The sequence below is a fragment of the Choristoneura fumiferana genome, chromosome 7 (assembly GCF_025370935.1).
Source record: "Choristoneura fumiferana chromosome 7, NRCan_CFum_1, whole genome shotgun sequence".
Classification (NCBI taxonomy): Eukaryota; Metazoa; Arthropoda; class Insecta; order Lepidoptera; family Tortricidae; genus Choristoneura; species Choristoneura fumiferana.
Window position 1 is genome coordinate 7,820,574 of NC_133478.1, and position 27,004 is coordinate 7,847,577.

Below are 27,004 nucleotides of genomic sequence, written 5' to 3' on the forward strand. Positions count from 1 at the left end.
ACGTCTAAACCACTGAACCGATTTAGATGAAATTTGGTATACATATAGTTGTAGTCACAGAGATGGACATAGGATAGTTTTTATCCGGAAAATTTGTATAGTTTCTGCGGGATACATTGTATACCGAATTTCATCTAAATCGGTTCAGCGATTTTGACATGATGATGGCTGATGAAGTAATAAAGAAACAGACTTACAAACTTTCGCATTCATAATATTAGTGGGATGGGATTAAAGTAAGTGTTTTTTTATATTATGTATGTTGTTCGACAGTCAACGTCATAAATAAGTGATCACTTTTTAGGTATAGGTACCTTGTCGCTTTCAGTCGTTACACAATTTCGTATGGCTTATCAAACATGACGTTAAAGTGCCAAGGTACAAAAGTGATCACTTATTTATTACGTTGAATGTACCTACACGATATGTCATTAATTAATTATAATATTTATCAAATTAGTTATCAATTTTTTTTTCACGTAACCCAACCTTTCAGACCGCCAGTGCCCTGTCACTACCAGATTATTGTATTGTTACACAATTTACATAAGTATTCCAAATTTCAAGTCAATCTGACTACTGGAAGTGGTCAAAATATACTTGCAGAATTTGACTACAGACGGACAGACAGACAACGGGACATGTGAAACTAAATAAAGGTTGTAAAAGTAGCCTTTATGTTATTCCAGCTATCTACGTACCAAAATTTCATTCAAATGCCGTTTTAGTGTGAAGGAGTAACAAACAAACACACACACACACACACACACACACGCACACAAACTTTCGCATTTATAATATTTACTTATATATAGTACTTGTCAATTTAATTAGCTGTACATGGCTGACAATTATATTTTTATTAGAAAGTTAACAGTGTGGATTTTACTTTATTATTTAAATTTATGTAATGGTTAAGTTACCAAATACGTTACTTTAACTTCCCTTAAAAAAAAAGCCTGGGTGCCGGTAGCCCAGTAACACACTGTAGATAGGCAATGCTAATATATCAATACTGATTCGATATATCGTTGCAACCCTACCTGTCAAAGGACGCCGCGTGCGAAGGTAAAGCCATAAATCGCACGCGGCATCCTTTGACAGAGGCGGCGCGTGTCAAAGCGGCGGCGCGATACAAACACCGGCCATTTGCCGCTCGGCACGGCTGCCAAATTAGGGGTTTTCCCCTCAAATTTAGGGGGTAAATAACTGGGATGGGGTATTTTTAAGGATTGTTGGGAAGTTTTGCTTTTTATATTTATTTTGTATTTCTTATATTTCACATTATTTCTTGATAAAAAAAAATAAAAATACAAAATTATTGGGCCTGGGGTAACCCGATCTAGCCAGTCAAATTTGATGACTCAGCATGACCCAGCAGGATCGTGAGGTAGACGACTATTGTTCCATACCTGCTGGCTCGTGCTGAGTCACCGACTTCGAGCTTTCAAGGATTTTGCGGTCGGTTCCATTTTTTGTTATTTTTTTTGGAGTCGGTTTACTTTCTTCTTAAAAAAATATTTTTATACGTATTAACCTGTTGAACCTAATAAGATTTTGCATTACCTGCAGCAACGCATGCTAAAATGTGGTATAGTAGTTAGGTTATATTAACATATATATGTTTTATCCAATATAGCTTCCATCGAAAATAGCCTAGTGTGTATTTCTTTTCAGTCGGTTCCATATGGGTATCAAATGAAAAGGCTCGAAAAATAGAATCTTCACACGAAAAAAATCAAATCCAATGTCGCTGCCATCACAAAAGCAAATGTAATCGTCTGGACCATAGTTCAAAAACGGAACCCGTATAGTTTCGCCATGTCTGTCTGTCTGTCTGTCCGTCCGCGGCTTTGCTCAGGGACTATCAATGCTAGAAAGCTGTAATTTTGCACGGATATATAATGAAACTATCCGACAAAATGATACTTGTACAATGAAAAATTAAAAAAAAAAATTTTGTGGGTACCTCCCATAGACGTAAAGTAGAGATTTTTTGTATGTAAGTAAGCCGGTGGGTGGAAAATTAAAAAAAAATCTGGATGATAAGTATATCAAACTTACAATCCTGCCTGATGTCATTATACGACATGTTGCTGTGTGTGTAATCATTCACTTTAATTCTTGTGGCACTACCTATACTAACATGTTTTAGGGGGATTTCCAATTTATTTAGCAATTTTAGGGGTTTTTAACTTAAGAAAGTTTTAAAATTTTTAACTCTTGGTAACTCTGCGCTCGGCCGCGCTCTTTGTGACGACCCGACGGGCGCGGAAACGCACGACCCGCGCCCGCGCCCGCGTTCTGTGTGAAGGCTTCCATATACATGCATGTAAATACGTCCGTGTGATCGCAATACCGAGAAACGTGTCTCGATTTGTGTTTTCCCTTAAACTAAACGGAGTATAGTGTACCCGCCGGTCCCAAACTCATTCCAGTATCGAAACTCGTTACAGGTCACATCACAATGGATAGACACTATTAAGTATACTTACATACAAGACATTCTAAGTAAGTATACTGTGATTCAATGAGGGCTATCGCGTATGAATTCGCCGCTAGAGGCGCTAGTGTAGCGTGAGGTCTCCGAAATGTCAAATCTCATAGTTTTTGGGTGAGCTACGCGGGTTTATTTATACTTAATTAGAATAATTTTGTGAAAATTTTGCATTACCTGAAATTAATTATGGCAATTATGCGTTACGGGGCAATTAATGTCTCTGTGTTTGGAGATAGTTTTGTCTTTAGGAAACTTTTGTCCTCCCTTTTTTTCCGAACAAAACGGGACTACGCAACACTGTGGTTGCTCGATAATTTTATGGTACGGTTTTAAGGTGTATTAAATATGATTTTAATCTAAACTTTGTTTTCACGCCCGTAATAACAGACTTTGAAAGCCACACTTAAAACCTCACGCAACAGTGGCGCCATCTAGAAAGACAAAAAACGATAGCCCTCATTGCATGTGGGTCTGCATGCAAATACATGAAAATGTATGATATGTGTCGCACAGACGTAGCTGTCTTACGCTATTAATAGTGGTTTTATGTAATTTTAGGTACACATACTTTGCTAAATAAAATCACTCATCTCATCATAATTGATCATACAATAACCAACACTTATTTTTAAGAATTTGACAGCTATCTCTACAATATCATTGAAAATAAACAGTTGCTTAAACAAACTCGTCTTTAAGGTTATGTTTTGAATTTTGAGTTGACTGTTACATTGATCTTATCAGCTGTTATCATATCAAGAGTTGCGTAAGGGTCTATGCACGCAGTGTATTTTATTTTTCAGGTTCAGACGACGAGTACAAAACTGACTAAATCGAGCACGTTTATGCGCGCATTCTATCAGAGCGTCGTCTAAAAAAATAAAGGGTGTGCATAGGCCCTAATACTCACTCAATTTAATAACTATGAGAAAAGTTGATTATTAATTATTCCGCTCCTTACCATTCTTCAAGTAACCGCTGCTACAATCACAATTTTTTCACTAGCACCTTATAAAAAGCTAACCGAATACAAATATGTCACAAAACTCTCAGACTTCGTCAATAGTTGTTATTGGATCATGTAGTGTTGATTTTACAACGTAAGTTATTATACTTATTCTTTTACATCGCGCATTATATTCTCCACTCTGTATTACGTAACAAAATAACTCCACATATTTTAGTTTTGCACCGAGACTACCCATGCCTGGTGAAACTCTTCATGGGACAAAATTCATGACTAGTTTTGGAGGAAAAGGAGCCAATCAATGTGTGGCATCAGCTAAACTTGGTGGAAACACATACATGATAGCTAGAGTAAGGACAGAAGTAAAAGTTTAGTTGGAAAACCTCTGAACATGCTAATGTTCTTTTTAAAATATTGCAGGCTGGAGATGACCAATGGGGAATGAAATATAAGGAATACTTAAAAATTGTAGGAGTGGATGTGTCTCATTTCTATATCACACCAAATGCATCTACTGGCATAGCACAAATAACGGTAGCTGATAATGGCGAAAATCAAATAGTGATTGTTACTGGTGCTAACAACTTGTTGGAAATATCTGATGTGCATACATCAGCAGAACTAATCAAGAATGCAGATGTTTTAATTGGTCAACTAGAGACCCCATTCGAGACCACTCTTGCAGCATTTAAATTAAACAAAGGTGTAAGTGGTAAAATATATTTATTGTTAAATATGATGTGCAGTAAATATTCTAACAGTGGCATATTTTATTTCTAGGTGAAGCTTCTTAATGCAGCTCCTGGTAGGTCAGATATCCAAAAAATACTACCTTACTGTAGTATACTTTGTGTAAATGAGGGTGAAGCAGCATTAGTTAGTGGCATGGAAGTGACTATGTCGTAAGTTAACATAGAAATGTAAAATTATTGTCATTCCAAGATACATTTTGATGATATTTTTTTATTTTTAGTAATATTGTGGAAGTATTGACCAAGCTACTTCATACTGGATGTGAGACAGTTATCATAACTCTTGGAGAAAAAGGAGCTGTATATTTATCTAGTGATCAACAGCCAATTCATGTGCCCTGCAAATCTGTTAAACCAGTGGACACTACAGTAAGGCCAAAAATACTTTTTTTTGCAAGCTTTTATGACACCTTTTATAAAACATTCACTTGGAAGAATTATGTAAACAATCTTGGAATTCAATTTATACCCACTCCCAATAGCCAGATTAATTTAAAATTTGGCATAAAAATCATGACAGAGTGCCATTGAGAAAAATGGTGTGTTAATAATAATTTTCACAAAACTTAACTTCCATCCATGTTCCATTCCGTCCATGACAAATCTTGCAACTTTTACCCACTGTTGCTGGAATGACTTGAAATTTGGTATTGATATATTCAGCAAACTTTTGAACATAAATTTATTTACACTTAATGTGAAACTATCTGCCTCTGACTATTTTTTTATTTTTAGGGTGCTGGGGATGCCTTTGTAGGAGCCTTGGCAACTTTTTTGGTGGAACGTAAGGACCTTCCACTTCATCAAATTATTGGTGCTGCTTGTGAAGTGGCATCAACATCTGTCACAAAGGAAGGCACCCAGACAAGCTATCCTAAAAAATTTGATGCTTTTAACAAGCAATATGAATTTAGAAAACTGTGATACTTTAATGAGATGAATAAAACTCTTATATACAAACTTTAACCATCCAGGTTTCTTATATTTAATATGAACATACCTTTAAAGGCTATAACAGAAATTTAATCCATTATCTCTCAGACATGTCATTTTAGTTCAATTTACAATACTAAGATACAATATTCTAATTATTCTATGAACTTATGGCTAGATACTCATAGCTCTATGTTTAGCGTGATACAAAATTAAATGACATTGTCTGAACAATTGCTGTGTGCAAATTGAAACACAATTTATAAATATACATATATTTAAACCATCCTCTGACTGCCAACAATAATAATATCTGGAACTATGTTTTTAAGTGTCAGTGATTTAGCACTATAAGATTAATATAATAATATATATCGTTCAAGTACAGCAAGAATTTTTATGAGCATAATTAACAATAATTTAACCCTTATAAAGGTACATAATAAATGTTACATAGAAATTGAGGGAGTGCTTGGAATATACATATTGTTATATAGGCAACGAAGAGTTGAATACCTACACAGCTAAACAGTAAAATTAAATGGTTAAAAGACCTCCTCTATAGAATTAATCATTGAAAAATTGTCTCTACAGTATTTCATTTGGTCTGTGATTATAAAGAAAAAGAAATTGTTTTATTTAATAATTTAATGCAATACATAAAGACTTTCGAGATGAGTTTCATTTACAATCTGTAACAAAATTTCAAGATCATCCAAACTGGAAATAAACTGGGGTGCTCCGATGAACTCTACAGCCTTACCATCTAATTCAATGCTGTATTTTAGGTTTCTTGGACATGTCACACATCTGTAACATTTGCCATCTTTAGTTTGTTTAAATATTACATGTGTAACTTCAGTCTTGGGCACAACAGAATCACTCCCACATGCGTTTTTAGATTCTGCATGAACATCTGTATCCATAGGTGTAGGATTTTCAATTTTATTAGATGTTTCATTTACAACTTCACTTTCAGTAGTCGAGCATTCTCTTTGTTGATTATGAAAGGGTAAATGTTCCTCTATGCCTTTTTGTAAGGCTTCATCAAGAACCGAGGGACTACCTAGATTATCAATACAACTCTTTTCACTGCCATCTTGCTTGCTTTCATTTTCTCCACATTTACCAGAGTCTTGGATGGCATCTAGTGAGCCACCTATTAGACTAGCCATGCCATCAACATCCATGGAAATTGATTCAGGTGCTTTACTCTCAGAGTTGCTTTTACCAAGTAACATAGCTTCTACATCACACGACTCTAAATCAGACTTACACACTACAGCACTACTTTGATCATTTGGCTTCTCAACACTTTCTGGTGTGCTATCATTAAGGATATCCATTATAGAAGGAAAGTCATCAACCTTGCTTACAGGCACTTCAGTTTTCTCTCTGGTATTTGAGGGTTTTTCATTAAACATTAGGTCTTCTAACTCTGCTGCAATGCGGTCATACACTTTATCTTCTTTAGGCTCCTCACTCTTGGGGAAGTAGTCTATTGCCCATTCTTCGGTAGGCAGTATACTTTTATTGATATTGGGCAATAAATCTTGTAAGATTGTCTTATTTCTTATGTCATTCTTACTGCTGACATTAGGATTGATAAAGATAATGCCATATCGTTTTAGGTTAGAATTAAGAACTTGATGATTTTTTTGATTGTAATTGGAGTTTTTGTCTTTGACAATGGGCGTTTTTTTTAACCTATTGTTTTCTTTCAATATATTACTATTTTGACGGGGAGAGGCTGTACGTGGAGGTTGTTTATTATTCTTGAGTTTATTAGAGTTTAGGGACTCTACGGCTGCGTGTTGATTGTATGCATTACTATGAATAAGCACCAAACCATTCTCGTTCTTTTTCAATTTGTTCGTCGAATTTAAAGAAGTATCTTCAGTTTTTTTCGTTTTCGGAGTGGAATTGCTTTCATATTGAATTTTAACCTTAGTAAACTTGCCCAAAATCTTGGCAAAGTCCATTCGAGTAATCACCACTGTACAGTCTCGACATTTTCCTTCTTTGTATAAACGTTCTACGTTTTTGGTCATTTTAAAAGGTCTTGGTCTTCCTCGTACTCTCTGGGAAATCATTGTCCAGGATACTTTTGATAACAAATCACATAAATATTAAGTAAGTTTGATTGCAAGGAAAGGCATTGAACACAGACACATTTCCCGCGCACACGATATATTCACAACTAAGCAGCTAAGCCACTTACAATAAAATTCTGCACAATGGTTATGCTATAATCCTTCATTTAAGTCTTGATATAGATACAAAATACAACAATTACTGAATTAATTTCATGCGACGATCACTATTTTCATAAATTCCCAACTGACGACACACAGATCCAAGCAAAAATGGCGTCTGTCTAGTGATGTCAACATGGTGAGACTGTATGTATCGACATTTTTCCATCAACGATTGCCAATGATGCTTATTCGGTAAAATAATGTTGTATATACTTGCATTTTTAATTTAATCCTTTTCAAATTGGTACAGAAAGATAATATAAAATATATTAATTAATGATTATGATACAAGTTTCGTAAAATCATAATATCATTTTTAATACTTAGCTCTTTTCTTTACGTTTGACACTATACCATAAAGTTTTTAAGGAGTAACCAAATATGTATAATTAATGAATAAGGGGGAATATACTGTTCACATTCTATCTCCTATGCTAGAGTTATCCACACTATCTCCTGAGTAACGCCATATGAGCAACTTGTTTCTGGTGGTGGGTTTCCGCGGCGGCTTGTTACCACCCCCCGTACCCCGTACTAACTAATCAAGTCATGCCGCCAAGTGGCCTCGGCCGTGTTCCCGTATTAGGTTAGGATTAACTATCGCGAACAGATAAGTCTGATCTGAAATTTATGGACAAACCAGTCTTCAGTACCGTCGGTTTACGTCGATAAGCCAAAGGCTACTAGAAACACAGGGAAGCTTAAAGTTCCATCTTACAGAATGGCTAAAACCAAAATGTCGTTTCTCGGAAGTTGCATACTACGTTTTTATAATAAAATTCCAAAAAATATTACAAATGAAACGGATACAAGATTCAGATCTATTGTCAAGAAGACATTAATATCTAAGGCGCATTATATAGTCATTGATTATATTATTGACAGGGATATTTGGAAATAATTCCGATCCGCAAAATTGATTGGCGATTGATTGGCGTTCCCTTCAAATAGCGAACCTACTTTGTTAAAAATAAAGTTGTGTTAAATACTTGTGATGTATAGATACACTCAGCGGCACAAAATTTGGCCCACTCTCCATACAAAATTACCTATTACTGCATACATTTGGGGCCCAGATCTCAGTATATCATTTAATAATATTGTAATTAAATCTGTTTAAAAAAAATACACCTCGTTGAGTTTATTGCCGGATTCTTCTCAATAGAGGTTTTTCCGAACCGGTGGTAGATTTTTTTGACATTCATAAGTGCTTGTTATAGCCTTAATTGAATAAAGATATTTTGACTTTGACTTTGACTTTACCACCGCACGGTGTAACAAGGCAAACCTCCGCGGTATGCAACTGGGCGCTTACAGAAGAACAAAATTCAAAATTATTGATACTCTTTTGTTTTTTTTTTCCGTCATTGGCTTCACTATTTGGCAAGGCGTAAGCCGAAATTTGATTTCTTTAATAGAAATAAATAATACTTTTACTCGGTGATAGCTAAATATCTCACTGAGTTACTTGTTAAGTAAGGGGGTAAGTAATACGAGATATAAGAACTTATTATATAATATTCATAATATATACGCTCACTTTATATGAATTCGTTTATTATAACGTTCACTGGATATAATGAACGAAAAGTATAATTTTAAAATATCTAATTTTCTTAGGTATAACGTTGTTTATATATAATATCAATTGATATAACGATCAAAGTGTATAATGTTCATAACAACTAAGAAGTAAACCTTATAATTCATTAAAAACTTTGATAAAAGCAAACAATCAAGAAAGTATTATTTTTTTCCGCTCTGTTACAAAAAAAATCTAACATCGAAGGCTAAGACGCCGTAGCCTTCTGAACCTAACCTAACTTATCCAAGTCGCTTCTGCACAGTTTCGTCTTGCTCGCTCGCTTCGCTCGCTCGCCGCCAAATAATGTAACATTTACACATATTATTATATATTATGAGTGATATACCTAATGTATGTTATGTTAAAAGAAGTTAGTCCATATAAATCTTATACAAATTGAAGTTATATAAAAATAACGTAATATAATTTAAGCGTTATACGTTAATAAAATATACTTTTTGTTGTTATAGCTAACGTTCATTATATCTTGTGAACGTTATTAATTAATATGAAATTAGATATTTTGTAGTTATATCTCGTGGGACGCACCCGAAGTAAGGGCTGCCCCTAACGTAGGTATTGTGAATATTATGTCTAACATTTATTTCTTTTATATTTTGTAAAACCTAATCCAAGTCTCGTTAGCTTTCTGTCTCTGGCCCGACGCTAAAACGAGACTTGCATGGGTGCTGCAAGCAAGCAGTAAAGCAGGATGTTTCATTAACCTACTTAAAAAAAAGAGGAGGTTCTCAGTTAGTCGGTTTTTGTAGCCGATTCAATTATTATTTTATATATATTTTTTTGCTTTTTAGTTCCTGTGTGTGTTTTTAAGGCAGTTTTATTTTTTATTTAAAAATATTCTACGATTCGACCGATTGAACGAAGATTTTACGATTGAAAAGAGTGAGATGAAAAGTTTAATTAAGTGACATTATTTAGACGATAGTCAGTGAAACATTCTACAGGTAAAATAATATACTTACTTAACATGAAAAATGTGTTAAAATTGTTAAAACTACATTATAAAAAAAACGGTTATTGATCACTGACATTGGGGTAAATGCGTTGCATAGACGCAATAACCTCAAAAATACTGACGCATTTAGCAAAGTTTCATAAATAACTTGCAAAGATTTTAAATGGAAATAATTCTAAAAATGTAGCATTTTTAATGAAAATTTAAATTCAGACATGTGAACCAACTAATACTGATCGTGTTTAATACAAAATAAACAACAAAACCCTAAAAAAATGAGGATGTAAATGGATTTTGTGCACTAACTCAAGCACTGCTAAACTCTGGTGTGGTACCAAATTTTAAAATTGCCGACATCTTGAAAACGATTCTCCGAGACGCCCTCTTTGTTACGGGTTGTTCTCCAAGTAGTTCAAGTGTCTATTACTAGATGGCAGGAGCTGTTGTAACTCACGCTGTTTAAAAGATAATTCAAATAAACGCAATAACCCCATAGTCGCTTTTACCTCAGGTGACCTTATTAATATAATTCTGTTTGAACATAGTTTTATTCTGATTGTAATTATTTTTATTGATTGAATTTCACAGGCGGTTTAAAATAATGCGTGCATATAAATATAATGTCCACCGATATAGATGGCTTTATCTTGTTTAACATTCTCATTATTTTTTTACTTTACTATTATTACTATTGAATAAAATTGTCATCCTGATTAATTCTTCTCTAAATTATAAATGACATGTATACATTTTTAATTATTATCATTATTATGAAATTAATTCTTAATATTATATTCTTGATTATATAGGTCTAAATATATGAATGATGTCAACTACTTAGAATCTTTTGATACAAACTAGGGAGTCCTTATTGTTAGCATGTGATGCATGTATCAAAAAAATAATATATTATTTGCATGACCTACAGTCTAAATGCATGAAACAAAAAACCTATAACATTATACTTAACTATAATGTACTACATTTACCGCAAATAAATTTTATTTCATTTCATTTCGCACTGAGTAGGAGGCCCAATCTGGGAAAATGCGGTGTAGCGTCGATTGGTGACCGAGACGCAGATGTCCTTCAATTATGCGGCGTACTTACATCACCCTGGGTATACCTTGAAGAATACTTTTAGATATCGTGCGTGCTGGACTCTACGTACGCGTACATGTTCACGGTGACATTTGTAGTTAGCAACATTGAGGATCCTCGTTAGATAGAGACGGACGGACATTAATTAAATCATCTGTTCCACGGTAACGATACTGCTGTGGGTACTCTTTTTTTCTAAACGAGAACTATTTTATGAATTCTCACGTATATGAGAAAAATAAAATATACTTACTTATGCTTGTGTGTGACTGTGTGTGACTCATTCATTATAACACCATCTTTTGTAGTCATATTAATAATAAAATAAACTGTAAAATGTACAGTACAGTAACTTACTGTAAAATGACAAATATAATGAAATTATAGTACATTGTATCTTAAGGGCGGTAAATACGCAATTACGAACGAGAGTCTATTAGAAAACGGAACCCTATATCGGGCGTGTCAGACACGCTATTGGCCGGTTTTTGAATAAGCACCGGAAGCGACAGTTCTCCTCCTACAACCGTGCGGTATATGACACCATGCGATACGCTCGAGCCGCTCCCAGCGCCATTGCCCGCTGCGGGCATCGCAGCAAGGTGACGTTACGGGCACTCAGATTCTCCGCCCATATTGGCGCCCCGTAGAGTGCCATTGAGCGCACCATACTGGTGTACAAGCGCCTGCAGGAGCCTTTTGTCCTGGCCCTCCAACGTTTGACAGGATTCACCCCAGCGCTTCGGCTGCAGCCACCACTTTGGGAGCCAAGCGCCGGAAGTGCTCTTTGAATTTCCACCTTTCGTCGAGGACGTCGTCGACCCGATGGCGATGGGAGTTCCACCGACTGCAATGTTCGCCCCCGGTGGCGAATGATAAACAAGGGCCTCAGATTTGTGTAGGGCCACCTCCAGGCCCAAAGCGCGGATGCAGTGGACCACGTGTGCCACACCAGCCGCGGCGAGATAGGCCGCCTCCCGATGGGAAAACAAACCCAACTAAACCTATAGTTTTCTACAAGATGACCATTTAAAAATTTTCGAATTTTTGAAGGTTTCAGTGGGGAAAAAAATATGACAAACGATTATTCGGACAGACATTATATTACAGTATGATTAGGAAAAAATATGCGAAGTTTGGTGCTCCCGATAAAAACAGAGTTGTAACGGAGATCTTTTTAGCGGAGATGGAATTGGAAAAATATCAATTCGTGATGGAATAAAAATAAAAATGTCTTTATTGCGGTTATGGGTAATAAAGTTGATAGACAGTAACAGAGACACGAGTCAAGAGAAAAAGTAACAGAGATTCAAGTGTTTATTTTAAAAAGCAGGCATGTATATAAAACACGATTTTTTTTACTAGAACTTAAAGGAAAAACGTCGATCCTCACGCGTTGTTCGTCATTATAAATAAACCTTTGTTGCAACTTTATAAATTTTACAGCGGCGGATGCAGAGACAGAATGCCTACTCCGAAAGTCGAAAATCAAAGTTCGTATCGTACCGTCCTTATCACTCTCGTACTAAATAGTATAAGTGGCAGAGGGATGGAACGACACGAACTTCGATTTTCGAATTTCAGAATAGCCCCGCAGAGGTACGATTTCTTGCGGAAGCTCCGCAGTTCAGGTGGAGGCGAAGTAAATCCTAGTAAATCTAGACCATAAACAACTAATTTTATAATGTTGCCAAACGCAACAAAATCACACCCATCACATCACACATCCTTAAAAGGTTTAAAATATTCATTATCTGGCTAGCTTTGTTAAATTAAATAAACCACATCAGGTCTGACATACAAAATCTTTATGACTTTGAATATTAAGCTTTATTAAAATTGTTATTCTGTTATTGCACCCCTAAAAAAATATTCAGTGAAGCACCCAAATAGAGAAAATAATCAGTATTTCGGCCGAAGGCAAGTGAAATGACCATCTTACTGAATAAAGGAACTCCGTCTAAAACTAGCACACTTGTGATTTAGCGTTGCAATTTTAGAGGCTAAATGACAAAGAATAATATTTATTTTGAAATATTTTAACATCGTTATGATATAAATATTTTTATTTATTAAAATTGCCACTTAAAATTTCTATGTACGTTGAACAACCAGTGGGGTTTTTCGGGATATTTTGTTTATCGATATTATGCCACGCTAGGAGAGACATCACTATTTGCAATCTGATGTAATGCCGATAGACTACAGAGCGAGTCCGTGCTGCGTCTCCGTTCTCCGTTCGCCATCGCCATTAGCTTGGCATTGCAATCAAACAAAATGGCCGCCAGCCAGCCAGCACTTATTCTGAATTTGACGTTTGACTGTCCTGTCATTCCTCTATAATAAAACTTGTGAAAAACAGTAATCTTCATATGATTATGAATGCTGAGGGCTAGTTTTAGTCAGCGGAAGAAAAATATTTTAATTCTATAAAGCGAAGGAAAGGATTTTATCCAACATGGCTTGGCAAATGCCGGGTCAATGGAATCCAGGCGTTGCTCCAATGACGCCTGAATTGAACATGGGTTCATATACAGCTGAACAATGGGCTATTCTGCAGCAGCAAAATTGGCAGCAATGGACTCAATGGCAGCAACAGTATTCACAGTGGCAAAGCCAATATGGAGATAAGGTATGAGTGTTGATCTTATTGACTGGTGTAAGAGTTTGATAAATTAGTCTCACTGTGTGTGTATCCAACTTTTGAGAAATAACGAAAGTTGAAATAGTTTTCTTTAATTAAAAAATGGTGAAATGCTGTTGCTGGTAGCCTTTTAATAAATCAGGTAAGTTAAGTACTTAATATGATTTGACTCATGCTGTGCCCAATGATCACAGGCGTACCTAAAAAAATAAAATAAAAAGTCTCCTTGTACCTGGAATAATTACTATAGCCAAGTCTTACCTCACTGGACCTGTTAAATAATATTGTCATTCTTTATTGTACAAATTCATGTCCATAATTTTGGTTGAAATGCGGGTTTGTGATTCTCCCAGAATGAACAACAATAATGTATGACCTGATAATTAGTACTCTTTTGTTGGTCAAATTACATAAGGGCATCAATTATCAGGTTGTACAGTCAGGAACAAAGATATGATTAAATACAGCCAGTGCCAAAAATATGTACAAGACTATTGCCTGAACATTAAGGTTGTGTATACATATTTTGGTACTTTGGCTGTTTGTTGCTGACTGTACATTAGTGTACCTTGTGGACCAAAAATACTCAGTTGCGCATTAATTATTGTATCCATGTATTGTAGTCCAGATTTTTTTTTGTTATAAAGTATTATTTATTTATATGCAAATAAGTATCGAAAATACAAACTGAGACATGGATGCACAGAAAAACCAGAAAAAGAGACCAGCGCTGGGAATCAAATCCAGGTCCTCAGCCTTCCATGCTGCATGCTATAGCCCCTGCTATAACCCCTACACCACTGCTGGACAGGAGTCTAGAAACAAATTTCTCATATTATATATATTTCATATCTCAGGTTGCTTTTTCTACTACGCTACTTAAGCAGCAGCACTAGCGACATCTATGTTTAGCTCTCATCAAGAGACGTCAACACTCTTTGGAAATAACTGCTCACCCAGACAAGAGATGCCGCTACTAAGCAATCAAATTATGATTGTTTTATTTGGAGTATTTTTTATTTCAACTCCAAATTTGTTTCTTTTACGGTCATTCTGTGCTGCGTGCTATTCCCTACACCACCATTGGACAGGAGTCTAGGCACAAATTTCTCCTATGCACACATATCTCAGGTTGCTTTTTTCTACTATGCTACTCCGTCTGTCTGTTGCCGACCCTTGGATTAAGAGCTTAATTCCTTTAACTTATCAATTTTGGCATAGATACAAGATTATTTTAAATTAGTAAAAATATAATTACATCTTAATAACCACCAACTGTAAATGTGAAATTAAATTAATATTATAATAGGATATTGGCACCTGTTTAGTTGAGGTTTATAGGTAATCTCTGTCTTTTGCTTTTTTTTTACAGTATGCAGAGCAGATGCAATCTATGCAAGCTATGGGTGTAATGCCTCCCTTGCCTGTAACTAACGCTGCTCCACCACCAGCACCTCCTCCACCGGAAAAGCCTCCACCTCCACCACATGAAAATAATCAGCCACTTTTTGGACAACCTGCTCCGGTTCAGCCACCAGCACCGCAGCAAACACCACATTCAGGGAGTTCTAATAATATTAGCATTCCTACAGGTAAAAATCAAAGTTGGTCGCAAGGTACAGAAGCACCCAAGGAACCACTTCAACAAGGTGTCAACGCAGAAGCTTTGAAGAAACTTGCAGAGGAAGAGAGACTTTTCGACATTCAGTTTGAAAAATGGGAGGAAGAGATCCAGAAATGGAAGCGTGAAAATGTAAACCATCCGGACAGACAGGCTTATAATGAGTATGAGCAAAAGTTTGAAACTTGCAGGGCACAGTTGTTAGAGCGTCGTCAGGTGATGAAACAAAAGAGGGCGCGACTGCTGGGCCAGACTCCTGCTACAGGGAAAATTCCAACAGGTAATATATCAACAGCTGTACCTCCTACACCACTTGGCACTATTAATAATCATAACATTAATGTGCAGTCCCATAGCCAAAACAGTGCGCCTGGGCAAACAAGCCAGCCTGCACAGGAAAATTCAGAAAATAATTATGAATATAATCAAAAGTTACCCCAAAACTTAAATAACAAATCTTCCCAGAATTACCAAGATAATTCACAATTTGGGCAGTATAATAATATGCCATCACAAGCTGGTTATAACAGAAGTAATAACAAAAGTATTGATCCACATGATAGATTTGAGTCTTATCATCATCAAAATACTCAACATCAAAATGTACAGCATCAACTTGGTCAACAACAAAATGTTCAAATTGAAAACTATTCTTCTACTAATATGAGTAACTCTGACTTCTTACCTGGATCTAGATCAGCTAAAGTCATTCCAGGTTTAGACTTGGTTCCTGATGATAAAACAGGCTCACAACAAGATGTTATTGATATAACAGATGATATACCAACAACTGGGCAGCTACCACCTGACTATACTACTATTTCGAAGGGAATTAATCATATACTTGGAGATGAGAAAATAATGAATATTCTTTCAATGGTTCGCGATCAAGGTGTTCCTAACACCACCCCTAATGACCAAGGTTCATATGGAACTAATCCACCAAGTAATAGCAATACAAGTAGCTACAATGCACCTCCAAACAGTCAATGGGATAGAAATCAGAATTCATCCAATCAACAGTATAAAAATCCACCCAATCAACAATACGAGAATCCACCACCAAATCTACCTTACAATCAACCGCCGCCTGGTTATCCGCCCAATCAGAGCCGTGAATCAAACTTACAGCAGCAGCATTATCCGCCCCCAAGAAGAATGAATAATGATAGCGAAAATAATATGCCACAAGAACCATTTTATGACAGAAATAGTCAATATCCAGGCCAAAATATGCATCCAAGAGGGCCTATGAAACAAAACATGCCTGCGCCTAGGCCACTTATGGAGGATGTTCACAGATACCCAGATAGTAGTGAATTTCCTAGGGCACCCCCACCTCAAAGAGGGGGACCATCTGATAATAGAGGACCTATGAGATCTAATATCCCACCACCTAGGCCACTCATGCAGAGTATGCCTGGTCACGACAATGACAGTAATAATTATGCTAGAGGTGTTCACGACAACAGGCCCATGAACAATAATATGATGAATAATCAGGAGAGAAATCCAGGTATTAATCAGGGAATTAATCCAGTGATGAATCAGGGAAATCGAGGGATGAATCAGGGGGTGAATCAGGGGATAAATCAGGGGGTGAATCAGGGGATAAATCAGGGGGTGAGTCAGGGGATAAATCAGGGGGTGAGTCAGGGAATGAATCAGGGGATAAATCAGGGGATGAACCAAGGAATGAATCAAGGGATGAACCAAGGGGTGAATCAAGGAATAAATCAAGGGATGAACCAGGGGAATCAAGGAATTAATATGGGGATGAATCAGGGAATCAATAAACAACCCCTGCCACCTCCTCAACCAGCAAGACCAAAATGGGTTGAAGAGCCATTATTTACTCCATCTATTATTGTCGAATACGAGCACAAACCTCTAAGATTAAAAGGTAATTCAATAGTTACAATTATTTGTTACAGATTATATTTTTTAGAGATAAAAATGACAGTACATTTTATATATATTTAAGAAACATAAATGCGAAAGAAGTTATTGCTGTTGCTATGGATATTTTAAGATGTTGCTGACTAAAGCAGTGTTTTATGCATCAATCTATTTCAAGATAGGTAACAAAATTGAAGACAGCTAAGCGTATTACGGTCTTGCACCTTAATGTAAGTATTAGTGTAAACGCACATCACGACAAAACGAGCGGAATAGTATTAAGAAATTAATTTATAGTCGAAATTCTCATACCTAATACAATAAAAGTTACAATGGTGTTTGGGTATCGTAAACCCGAATACAGGTTGTTCCGGATTTTTTTTAAAACCGTTTTTCAAGTTTGCTGTAAAACAATTTTCTTATTTTCTCTGAAACAATCATAATCATAATAATTTATTCTGTGTCAATTTGGGTTGGAGGAAAGTTAAATGACGTATTTTGATAGCCGCAAATAAGACCAAACACACAGAAATAATATTACATAATAGGTATCTCCAAATAGTCCAATGTTAAAGATGTAGCGCCATGGATGTAGTTTATACTGCTTATTTCATGGTCACGTTTCTAAATATACAAGTACCAAATCCTGGCTAATGCAATACCTTCGTTACGCATTAGAAAGAACCTATCAGTAGGTAATAAAACATCTTAAAATAGATATCACAATCACTCTAAATTACGAAAATTATTCAGAACAAACATGGAAATTTTCTTAAATGCTGTCATTGTTTATCACTTCTAAATACCGCTTCTGGCACCTTCTGGGTCGATTTTGGAATCATACATTCTTATATGTAACTTGTGTGCTTCGGGGAAGCTGCTCACACTGAATTTGTTCTACAGAACTGGAATTACTGTAATGATACGCTAAAGGGCGAATATTCGAGCGTTTTGACATTTTTTATAGCACAACGGAAAGACAAGTCACAAGAATTTTAATCACGCTAATTCAGAATCGGTATTGTCTTAAATTTTCATAAATAAACAACCCTGGGTATTACCTCTTTTAAGAACAACTGCGAAGACACTAATGACAAAAAAAACGCTGCAAAAACGCTGAAATATGTTTTACTAGCCGACAATGAAATAGTACATTGTGTCTTAAGGGCGGTAAATAAGGAATTACGAACGAGAGTCTATTAGAAGCCCGAAGTCGAAGACTGAGGGCTTTAATGAGTCGATGTTCGTAATTCTAGTAGCGCCCGTGCGACATACAATGTTTTTCATCACATTTGCAAGTAAAATTTTATGTTTGTAAAAGAAAAAATATAATTCTTCCAAATATTGGCGATACCTTAGGCTGTGCTCTTGGCAACGTCGCCCTCAAACTCCCTCGGCATGCGCCGCAACGTGCGTGTGCATGTGGTGGTCCATGTAGTCCTGCAGCAGGAGCACGCGCAGCACCATCAGTACGGGCACTGACTCATTTACCGACCTTGGGCTTCATGGCAAGAAAAATTTTCCGCGCAATGACTCATTTACCGACCACGGGTTTCATGACAAGCACATTAAGGTCGAGGGTTTTATTTGGGGGGTTGCAACTAAGGTAGCCTGCATGTTACGACACTGTTTACGAGCAAGTGTGATGAAAAGTATTAGAACTGCTGAAAAGTCTCCTTTTACACAATCTCGCCATGTCAGACAAACGAAATGAGTTCAAGCCGTCTCGCTTCTGCCTACGATGATCGTCTTTTGGAAACCATTAGATAGAAATTTTTGCCCTTTCTGGATCATCGTCCCAGCTTATACCTATACGTCCCATTGCTGGGCACAGGCCTCCTCTCAGAATGAGAGGGCTTGGGCCGTAGTTCTCACGCGGGCCCAGTGCGGATTGGGAACTTCACACACACCATTGAATTGCTTCGCAGGTTTGTGCAGGTTTCCTCACGATGTTTTCCTTCACCGTAAAGCTTCCGAAAAACTCAAGAGGTGCGAGCCGGGTTTGAACCCACGATCCTCTGCTTGAGAGGCCATAGGTCAAACCACTCGGCCACTACGGCTACCCTGCCCCCTGCCCTTTCTGGATACTACGACACTAATCTCGAGTCAAATTTAACTTTATCCTGCCGGTCATCACACCTACATCAATAGGTACATGTTTTAGAATGCCCGCAGTTCTGTGATTGTGTCACGATCAGTTTTGTGAACATTATTAACATTACTGCATTAAATTGCCCGTCGACATACCTTTATTAGCCTACCTACACTTATTATATATTATTAGTTTCAGTCATTGAAAAAGTCTGACAGAACACAACAAAGTACCTACCATTGACGAGTCCTGGAATGTTCTAAGCAATTTTCTTCCATGTTTTTGTCTGATCAGCGAAGTATAATTGTCTCAGCCTGCTGTGGAAATGCTAACTAACTACTGATATAATTTCCTTATTTTTATTTTTCTGTTTCAGCACGGGAATTTATTGAACCTGTTCACACATTTGATTACAATCATATCTCCAAAGATGGTGATAATAATATCAAGAAAAGAGATTTTGAACGGGAAGCTGATGAATTATTTTTAAGAAAATCTAGATTTGAAGCAGAAGACTCATTTAGAGATAGACATTTTGAAATGGAAAATATGTCTAGAGAATATATACCAAGAGATTTTGATCGTCGTTATCCTAAGGAAGAGTTCAGAGATAGTCCAAGAGATATAAGATCCCTCCCGAGAGACGACTATGATGATAGACGAAGATTTGATGAAAGGAGGCTCCCACGGGAAGAGTATGATGAAAGACGGCGACCTGATCAAAGAGGGCCTCCAAGGGATGAATATAATGATAAGCGAAGACCTGATGAAAGATTTGATGAAAGGAGATATGACGATCGCGATAGACACAGTAGACGAGATGACTTCAGTAGACGCGATGACATTAGCAGACGAGATGACTTCAGTAGACGCGATGACTTCAGTAGACGTGATGACTTCAGTAGACGCGATGACTTCAGTAGACGTGATGACTTCAGTAGACGTGATGACTTCAGTAGACGTGATGACTTCAGCAGACGTGATGATTTCAGCAGGCGTGATGAATTCGGTAGAGATAGAGCGCGTGACCGTGAAGAATTGGGATCCCGAGATAGACAAAGGGATTTCAGGAAAGACGATCTCAGGAATCGTAGTCAAAGTCGTGAGAAAGACTCTCGTAAAAGAGGCCGAAGTAAGGAGAGCATGATAAGTGAGAGTTCCAGTACATCTAAGAAAGCAAAGGAACCTGAGCAGAAAAAAGAATCGCCAAAACATATTGTTATGATTGATGATTTATTAGAGCCACCAGGTCGTGAGATACGACCAGAGAAAATTGTTATTATACTACGAGGTACTATTTAATTTGCTGTATACTTTGAACATAAGGAAGAATTTATGATTAATTATTAATCGAAAACATTTTGTGTTTTCAGGACCTCCTGGAAGTGGAAAATCTTACTTAGCTAAATTAATACGGGATCGGGAAGCAGAATACGGCGGTACAGCCAGAATAATGTCTATTGACGATTATTTCATGCAGGAAGGCGAAATAGAGGAGAAAGATCCTGTAACTGGCAAAGTTGTTAGTTGAATTGTTTGATTATGGTCGTAGTACAAGTCAGAGAATACATAATTTTTTCACTCGCAACAACTCCGAAGTTATAATTTTTTCATCATACTTTGATGGTTACTTATTTATGAAATCTAAAACTTACTATTACTTATCACGGTATTTTTCTCCTTTGGATTTGTTACTGCTTACTGCTAGTTTATATTATTTTATTTATTTAGGTGAAGAAGCCGTCTTTAAAATATGAATATGATGCAAGCTCAGAGGAAACCTACTTGAATTCGTTAAAAAGAGCATTCAAGAGATCACTCACAGACGGATACTTCAACTTTTTAATATTTGACGCTGTAAATGATACTCTAAGAAGCTACGCAGATATTTGGAATTTTGCTAGACAAAATGGCTTCCAGGTATTTATTATAATTGTTATTACCAGTGCTCTCTACGGAAACCCGCAAATAACTGGTTATGTTAATTACAGGTGTACATTTGTACAATGGAGCTGGATGCACAAACATGTTTCAAGAGGAATATCCACGGTCGGACTTTAGGTGATGTGCAAGTGGTATGCACCAGATTCTTCCAAACACCGGACCACCACATTCAGTTGGATGCCACGACGCTGTTGCAAAACGCAGCTATTACCGACGTGCAAATGGAAGACATCGACGATGAAGTTATTATGGAGGACGCACAAGAAACTGAGGTGAGGGCTCAATCTTGAGCTCCGGCGGTATTCACAGCCTCTGCTGATGATAAACACTCATTTTACGCTGTACAGCTTTTTATAGGGAAAAGTTTGTAACACAACTTACAAGTCCACAGTTTTCTTCTAACATCCCACTTCTCCTGCGTACCGAATGCAGTTATTCCTTTAAAAGTAAGGTTTAGGAGCAAGACACCGTAAAATTAACGATTGGAAATAAAAAAATAACATTTGGTGTTCGGAATGATTGACTCAGCATAAATCGATCGGACTCAGGATCAGGAAATTAACTAGTTTCAAACTTTTTTTTTTTTCAATTCAGTGATTCGGTTCATAGGTCACAGGGATTCTGTCGTAAAATGTGTTATACTTTGAGCATCACCAGGATATAGCAGTGTCAGCTTAATATCATCATTGTAATGTTCTTAGCTGTTTCGTAATATGTCTATAGTGTGGCGAGACTTAGGGCTAATAAGTTTTATTCCAGCTTTTATTAAGAGTCGTGTAAAGGTACTGCTCCGTCACAGGTTGAAAGCTCATTTACTTCGAAGTGGGAGAAATTGGATGACGCCGCTCAACTAGGTAGGTTATGAGTTACGCATTTTATTAATTTTAACATTATTTTTAGATTTATCCGCAATCTTTGAAAAAAGAAAACTCATATGTCACAATATGGCTAAATGAAAACAGGTCTTTACATGTTAAATGGAAGGGATCAAGGGATTGTGTTTACCGATGTGTTGAAACTTAAGTTTCTGAACATACGATGCAAAATGTTACCTTTCTAAATGTCTTGGTACGTTGTTGCAGCTCGACTCGACGGGACCAGCAAACCGCTTCGGCCCTCGCAGCTCTCAATGGCGGACTACCTCCAGTTAGACGACTGGAAGCCAACCACAGCTAAGCCGGGAAAGAAATCGGTGAGTAAACCTACCGCTTATCACTTTCTAGACTAAGTTAATGATTTTTTTTCAAATGTCGGGTTGCAATCGTGCATAAATTATGACGTTTGTATGACCTAAAAATATCAATCGTGTTTTTTCCAACTATCGGTTTTTATACCAATTGGACAACAGTCCGTAACGTGTAGCTTTTTTGGTTTATATCTTTATAATTTGACGATCTACCGAAAAAAAATAGTAAAGAAAACGAAGGTGAGTTTTTTTTTCTTTTATTCTGCAAATCGTCGTGAATTTTCATCATATTGTAATTAAAACAGGTACGCTGGGCGGATATTGAAGAAAGCAGACAGCAAGAGAAGATGCGTGCCATCGGATTTGTTGTAGGTCAAACTGACTGGAACCGTATGACGGATCCAACTATGGGGTCTAGTGCGCTCACGCAAACTAAGTACATTGAAAGAGTGAAAAGAAATTAGGTATTCGTTAAGTCTGCAGGACAGCTAACACTTGTCATTTTCTCTCTTCTCATCTCACGCCAATTGTGTTATTTACAAACTGATGCAGAGCGACATAATAGCTGTCTTTCGTGGTAGTTGTGTTGTTCTAATAATTTAAGTACTTAGTGCCCTAACAATGTCAAAGTTTATCAAAATTATGATCTTTTTTGAAGTGTGTCAACCTACGAACAAATAATAAGTCGGGAAGCGTAACTCAGAACAAATTCCACACAAAAAGTGGCCATACCTAAATAAACGACTTATGATTCAAATCTGAATCTATTTCAAGGTTGCAAATAGACGTGCTTGTTGATTAGTTAAAATTCAGAAACAAAGTAGGGATTGGTTGGCTCGCGTGATGCAATGGCGTTCAGACGGATCAATTCTTACATCTAACGTTTCAATGACGTGTCATTATATTGATAATGACAGCCTGTTTTTTTAACGACTTAAAGGAAAAGGATGAGGTTATCAATTCAGTTGTATTTTTTTGGCTGTTACCTCAGAACTCCGTCATTTATGAACCGAATTGAAAAAAAAAAATCGTTTGTCTATGAATACTTCTAATTAAGTCCCATAGGCACAAAATCAGGATCTGATGATTGGATCCTAAGGAAATCGAGGGAACCCTTCAAATATTGTAGGGACACGGTAATTTGGATATATTTAGTAGTAGCTCGTGCATTTGCTCTTGAAAATCATCATTTGATGAAGTGGAACTAATGATAAAGACAAGTGAAGACCACAGTTGACCTCCGGAGTTAGGTACTATTCAATAACAAGCATTTCACGGGTTTAATTTCAATTATTTTAACACAGTTGTTAAGCAATTTATGCTCCTCGTAATGCATATGGTGAAATGGAACGGGTGGTGAAGCACCAGGACTCTTGAATAATGAACGTCTCTGCATCGGAAAAGGCAATCCTTCGTAAAAGGTGATGAGCAGTTGACATTAAACTATTGTATCTTATATTATTCACATTAAAAATCGTGTAAAATATAAAGACTGTTTGTACCTATTGTTTAAGCGATACAGGAAAGAAGAAAGTATGAAGAGGGGTAAGGAAACTATCATTTAAATTATGTGAGCCATAGACCACAGACTTGATTTTGCATAATACTGACCATCTCCAACTGATAATGTATTTGAACATTTTTGAATATAAATCTAATTTTACGACTACTAACTAGTGGAAAGTGATCCCTGGACATTTTAATTTTGCATTGTTCCTGCACCACTTTATAACACACGTTGGCATGATAATTTAGAGCTGTTCACAATCAAAAATGCGAAAACTTGACGTGAGCTCACTAAACTTGCAAAATAAATGTCAGCCAAAATTAAATGACGCGCATGCGTACTTTAGCAAGGATACAGTTAGGACACAGTTTCCATTTTTATGACGCAGTTACAATTCCTGACTTATTATTTATTCGTAGGTGTCAACCAATATTTAATTAATGTTGACATCATACTTTTTCATAATTTTGTTTGACGGTACAAGATTAAATAAGCAAGTTACTGATACTATAAATGGATTAAGTAAATAAATTAATAAGCAAATTAAGTATCAAAATAGTTTTTAATGCTTATACGAATTTTCAAACGGGTTCGAGTTTAACAATACGGTAGGTTGACTATTTTGTATATGTTTTATAAATGAAAACTACACAATACCTGTTATCGAAAAGAAAAACATTTTTTAAGCTACCTTTACAAATAACAAAGTTATAAAGGTTTGAAATTCAAGATTAGACAGAGAAAGACATACTGGCATGTGACGTCACACGCCAGTACCGCCATACTTGCTGCATAGAGAAAAGCGTTTGAGAAAGAGACAGGTATATAGATTTTTCAAAGAATCACTATAAATCCAATTTTCAACCGATTTAAATTTTCTCTTCGCTAAACACTATCTGTATATCTATATTTTCATAATAATATTAAGATATGGCAAAATCAGGAGTTGTCAAATACCGTATTGCAATGGCAACTTATCAAAAATTGGTCACAATCGGTTTACGTTTAGGGGGTTGGAAACCATCATCTTCTCGTCCTTTTGTGTGATAAGCTGTGTACATGTACACACAATGTTCTTAAATCCAAAATTTGTTCACGGGCTAAGCTTTAGATTAAGTATATTTTTATTTTGAATGTTGACAAATTTGGTGTTCTCAACGCACCCTACAGCCTTGCACACGACATGGCCAAAATCGTTTTTTTAAATAGAAGCTTAGTGATAAGTACCTATTAAATAAGATTATTATTTAGAAATTCATCGTACCTAAATCGAGTCCCTCAATTTAATTTGACTAATGATTGGATCCAACCAAAAGATAACACTCTTTTTAAAGGAGCTCTGGCGCCGTTACTATATGCTTATTTTTGTCTTTGATCTGAAATAAAATTATTCGGCTCAGAGCGGTTTTTTTCACAATCCAGGACGGCTTAATATTTTGATTAGTAAGTGCTTATTCTTGTCCTTGATTTGAAATAAAATAATTCGGCGCAGAGCGGCTTTGTTCACGTTGTCCATTTCGTCGTCTTCTTAACTTTTCTACAATACCATGTCGTCAGCGTGCAATTCTTAAATTGTCATCTTTCTAACTCGTCCACGTTCCTATATCAACCAAAGTGCTATGTGGTGATCCGGAGCCTTAACTCATCCACATCTCTCACTGTGTTTAATTTTATAGCGCCGAAACCCGAGCAAATTTTCTAAATATTGTTAGGTATAATCACGAATTCGGAATCAGGAATAAATAAAAGCTTTTGTTCTTAAATTGTCCAAGTTAAGACAGTGGACGATATAGGAGTGTAGACAAATCAGAATAGTGGAATTAGTGGACCATGTGGCAATGAGGACAAGAAGATGGTGTGGGTAAAGTCGCCTTAAGCCAATAATTAAATAAGATTTTCAGTTGACGCATTTTTTCTTCCACTAGGTAATAAAATTCTTATCGGTTATTATTATTTATTATCGTATTTGCTAAATTCCTCATCGATTCAAAGTTGCTAAGAGAAATCTTGTTTTGCGATAGCTTTAAAATACTTACTATATCATATCACAGATTCAATTTTTTCCAAATTGGCTGTGCTGTTTCCTCTTTTATTTATTTGTCTTCACCACTCCATTAATTATACTGAATATATAAAAACCGAATCGATAACCTTCTCCTTTTTGGAAGTCGGATAGTAATAATACTATTTAATTAGTCCGATTTTTTCCAGAATTTGGTTATGCAATTAGCTTGCAAATGTAAATATTTTGGTTTGTCTGCTGATTAGTGGTGTAGCTGGTTTGGGTCATCCCACTCACTCTACAAATAACCCTCCTTCGGGCAGTCGGGTAAAAAGCTATTGGTGCCCATGCTCCGTCCTCTTGCTTCTCGTAAATATCCAAAATTGATAACCGGTAATCTGTTAGAAATAATATTTTTTCGTAGCTGACTTCTTTATCAAATATTTCTTTTTTCTCTTGAATAAGTTGACATAATTTCAGTTTTTATTACCTCATATTATTAGATATTACTGAGAAACAAGAGACTACATCGCTACCCTTTCTAGCTGCGCCATAAATATGAAGCATTTCATAATGTGCTTGTCTTTGTGTATTGTATTGTTAGGTAGGTACCTACCTTTACTTTAGGTAGGTCCTTAAAATAACTGGCATAGAACTAAGGTTAATAAGGTGTACATTTTTAAAAAGTAATAAAATAAAGTCCATGTGAATGAAACAGTTCTTTTATTTCTTTTGTCTAATAATAACAAATTAATACTTAAATTACATTTAATATTTATAAATAATCGTTTTGAGCACTAATAAATTGTCGAAACCCAGAGCTACGATTAGCGTAATTTTTAAAGTAACTCTTGTATTTTTGCGATCCAATTTTCGGCGACTTTTCGGCCGTGGTTATTTTCGTTAAATAAAGATCGTCTGACGTTTCGTACTCGGGAGAAATGTTTTTCTCATTTTCATGTTTTTTGTTACGATCTGTTTGGGATCCACGTTTCTCGTCAGTCGGCACAACGTTGCCGCTTTTGTCGAGCTTTTTT

The 27,004-nt window shown here is 36.3% G+C and overlaps 3 protein-coding genes across 8 annotated transcripts in view; 2 read left to right on the forward strand and 1 right to left on the reverse strand.

Moving 5' to 3' along the window:
- The first annotated feature begins 3,441 nt into the window (after positions 1-3,441).
- LOC141429633 (ribokinase-like) lies at positions 3,442-5,185 on the forward strand. Its single transcript, XM_074090045.1, has 6 exons — positions 3,442-3,600; positions 3,685-3,817; positions 3,888-4,172; positions 4,248-4,369; positions 4,441-4,588; positions 4,955-5,185. The coding sequence occupies exons 1-6, from the start codon at positions 3,536-3,538 to the stop codon at positions 5,141-5,143; spliced, it is 942 nt and encodes a 313-aa protein (XP_073946146.1). The 5' UTR covers positions 3,442-3,535; the 3' UTR covers positions 5,144-5,185.
- A 518-nt stretch (positions 5,186-5,703) lies between these two features.
- On the reverse strand, positions 5,704-7,508 carry LOC141429632 (uncharacterized). The gene has a single exon (XM_074090044.1). The coding sequence runs from the start codon at positions 7,243-7,245 to the stop codon at positions 5,800-5,802; it is 1,446 nt and encodes a 481-aa protein (XP_073946145.1). The 5' UTR covers positions 7,246-7,508; the 3' UTR covers positions 5,704-5,799.
- Positions 7,509-13,288: 5,780 nt separating this feature from the next.
- The window catches only part of LOC141429636 (uncharacterized), a 45,931-nt gene continuing 32,215 nt past the window's right edge, over positions 13,289-27,004 (forward strand). For 3 of the 6 annotated variants that reach the window (XR_012451560.1, XR_012451561.1, XR_012451559.1), the window contains exons 1-8: positions 13,289-13,704; positions 15,089-17,240; positions 19,705-20,619; positions 20,702-20,850; positions 21,060-21,248; positions 21,320-21,544; positions 22,072-22,126; positions 22,355-22,464. Coding sequence is in view for 3 of the 6 variants with exons in the window: in XM_074090052.1 (XP_073946153.1) it covers positions 13,531-13,704; positions 15,089-17,240; positions 19,705-20,619; positions 20,702-20,850; positions 21,060-21,248; positions 21,320-21,544; positions 22,072-22,126; positions 22,355-22,464; positions 22,764-22,922 (4,128 nt within the window). In the remaining 3 variants the exon portion in view is untranslated. Of the gene's footprint in view, positions 13,705-15,088; positions 17,241-19,704; positions 20,620-20,701; positions 20,851-21,059; positions 21,249-21,319; positions 21,545-22,071; positions 22,127-22,354; positions 22,465-22,763; positions 26,683-27,004 lie in introns of those variants that run through there. The other 3 variants (XM_074090052.1, XM_074090053.1, XM_074090054.1) reach the window with 3 other exon arrangements.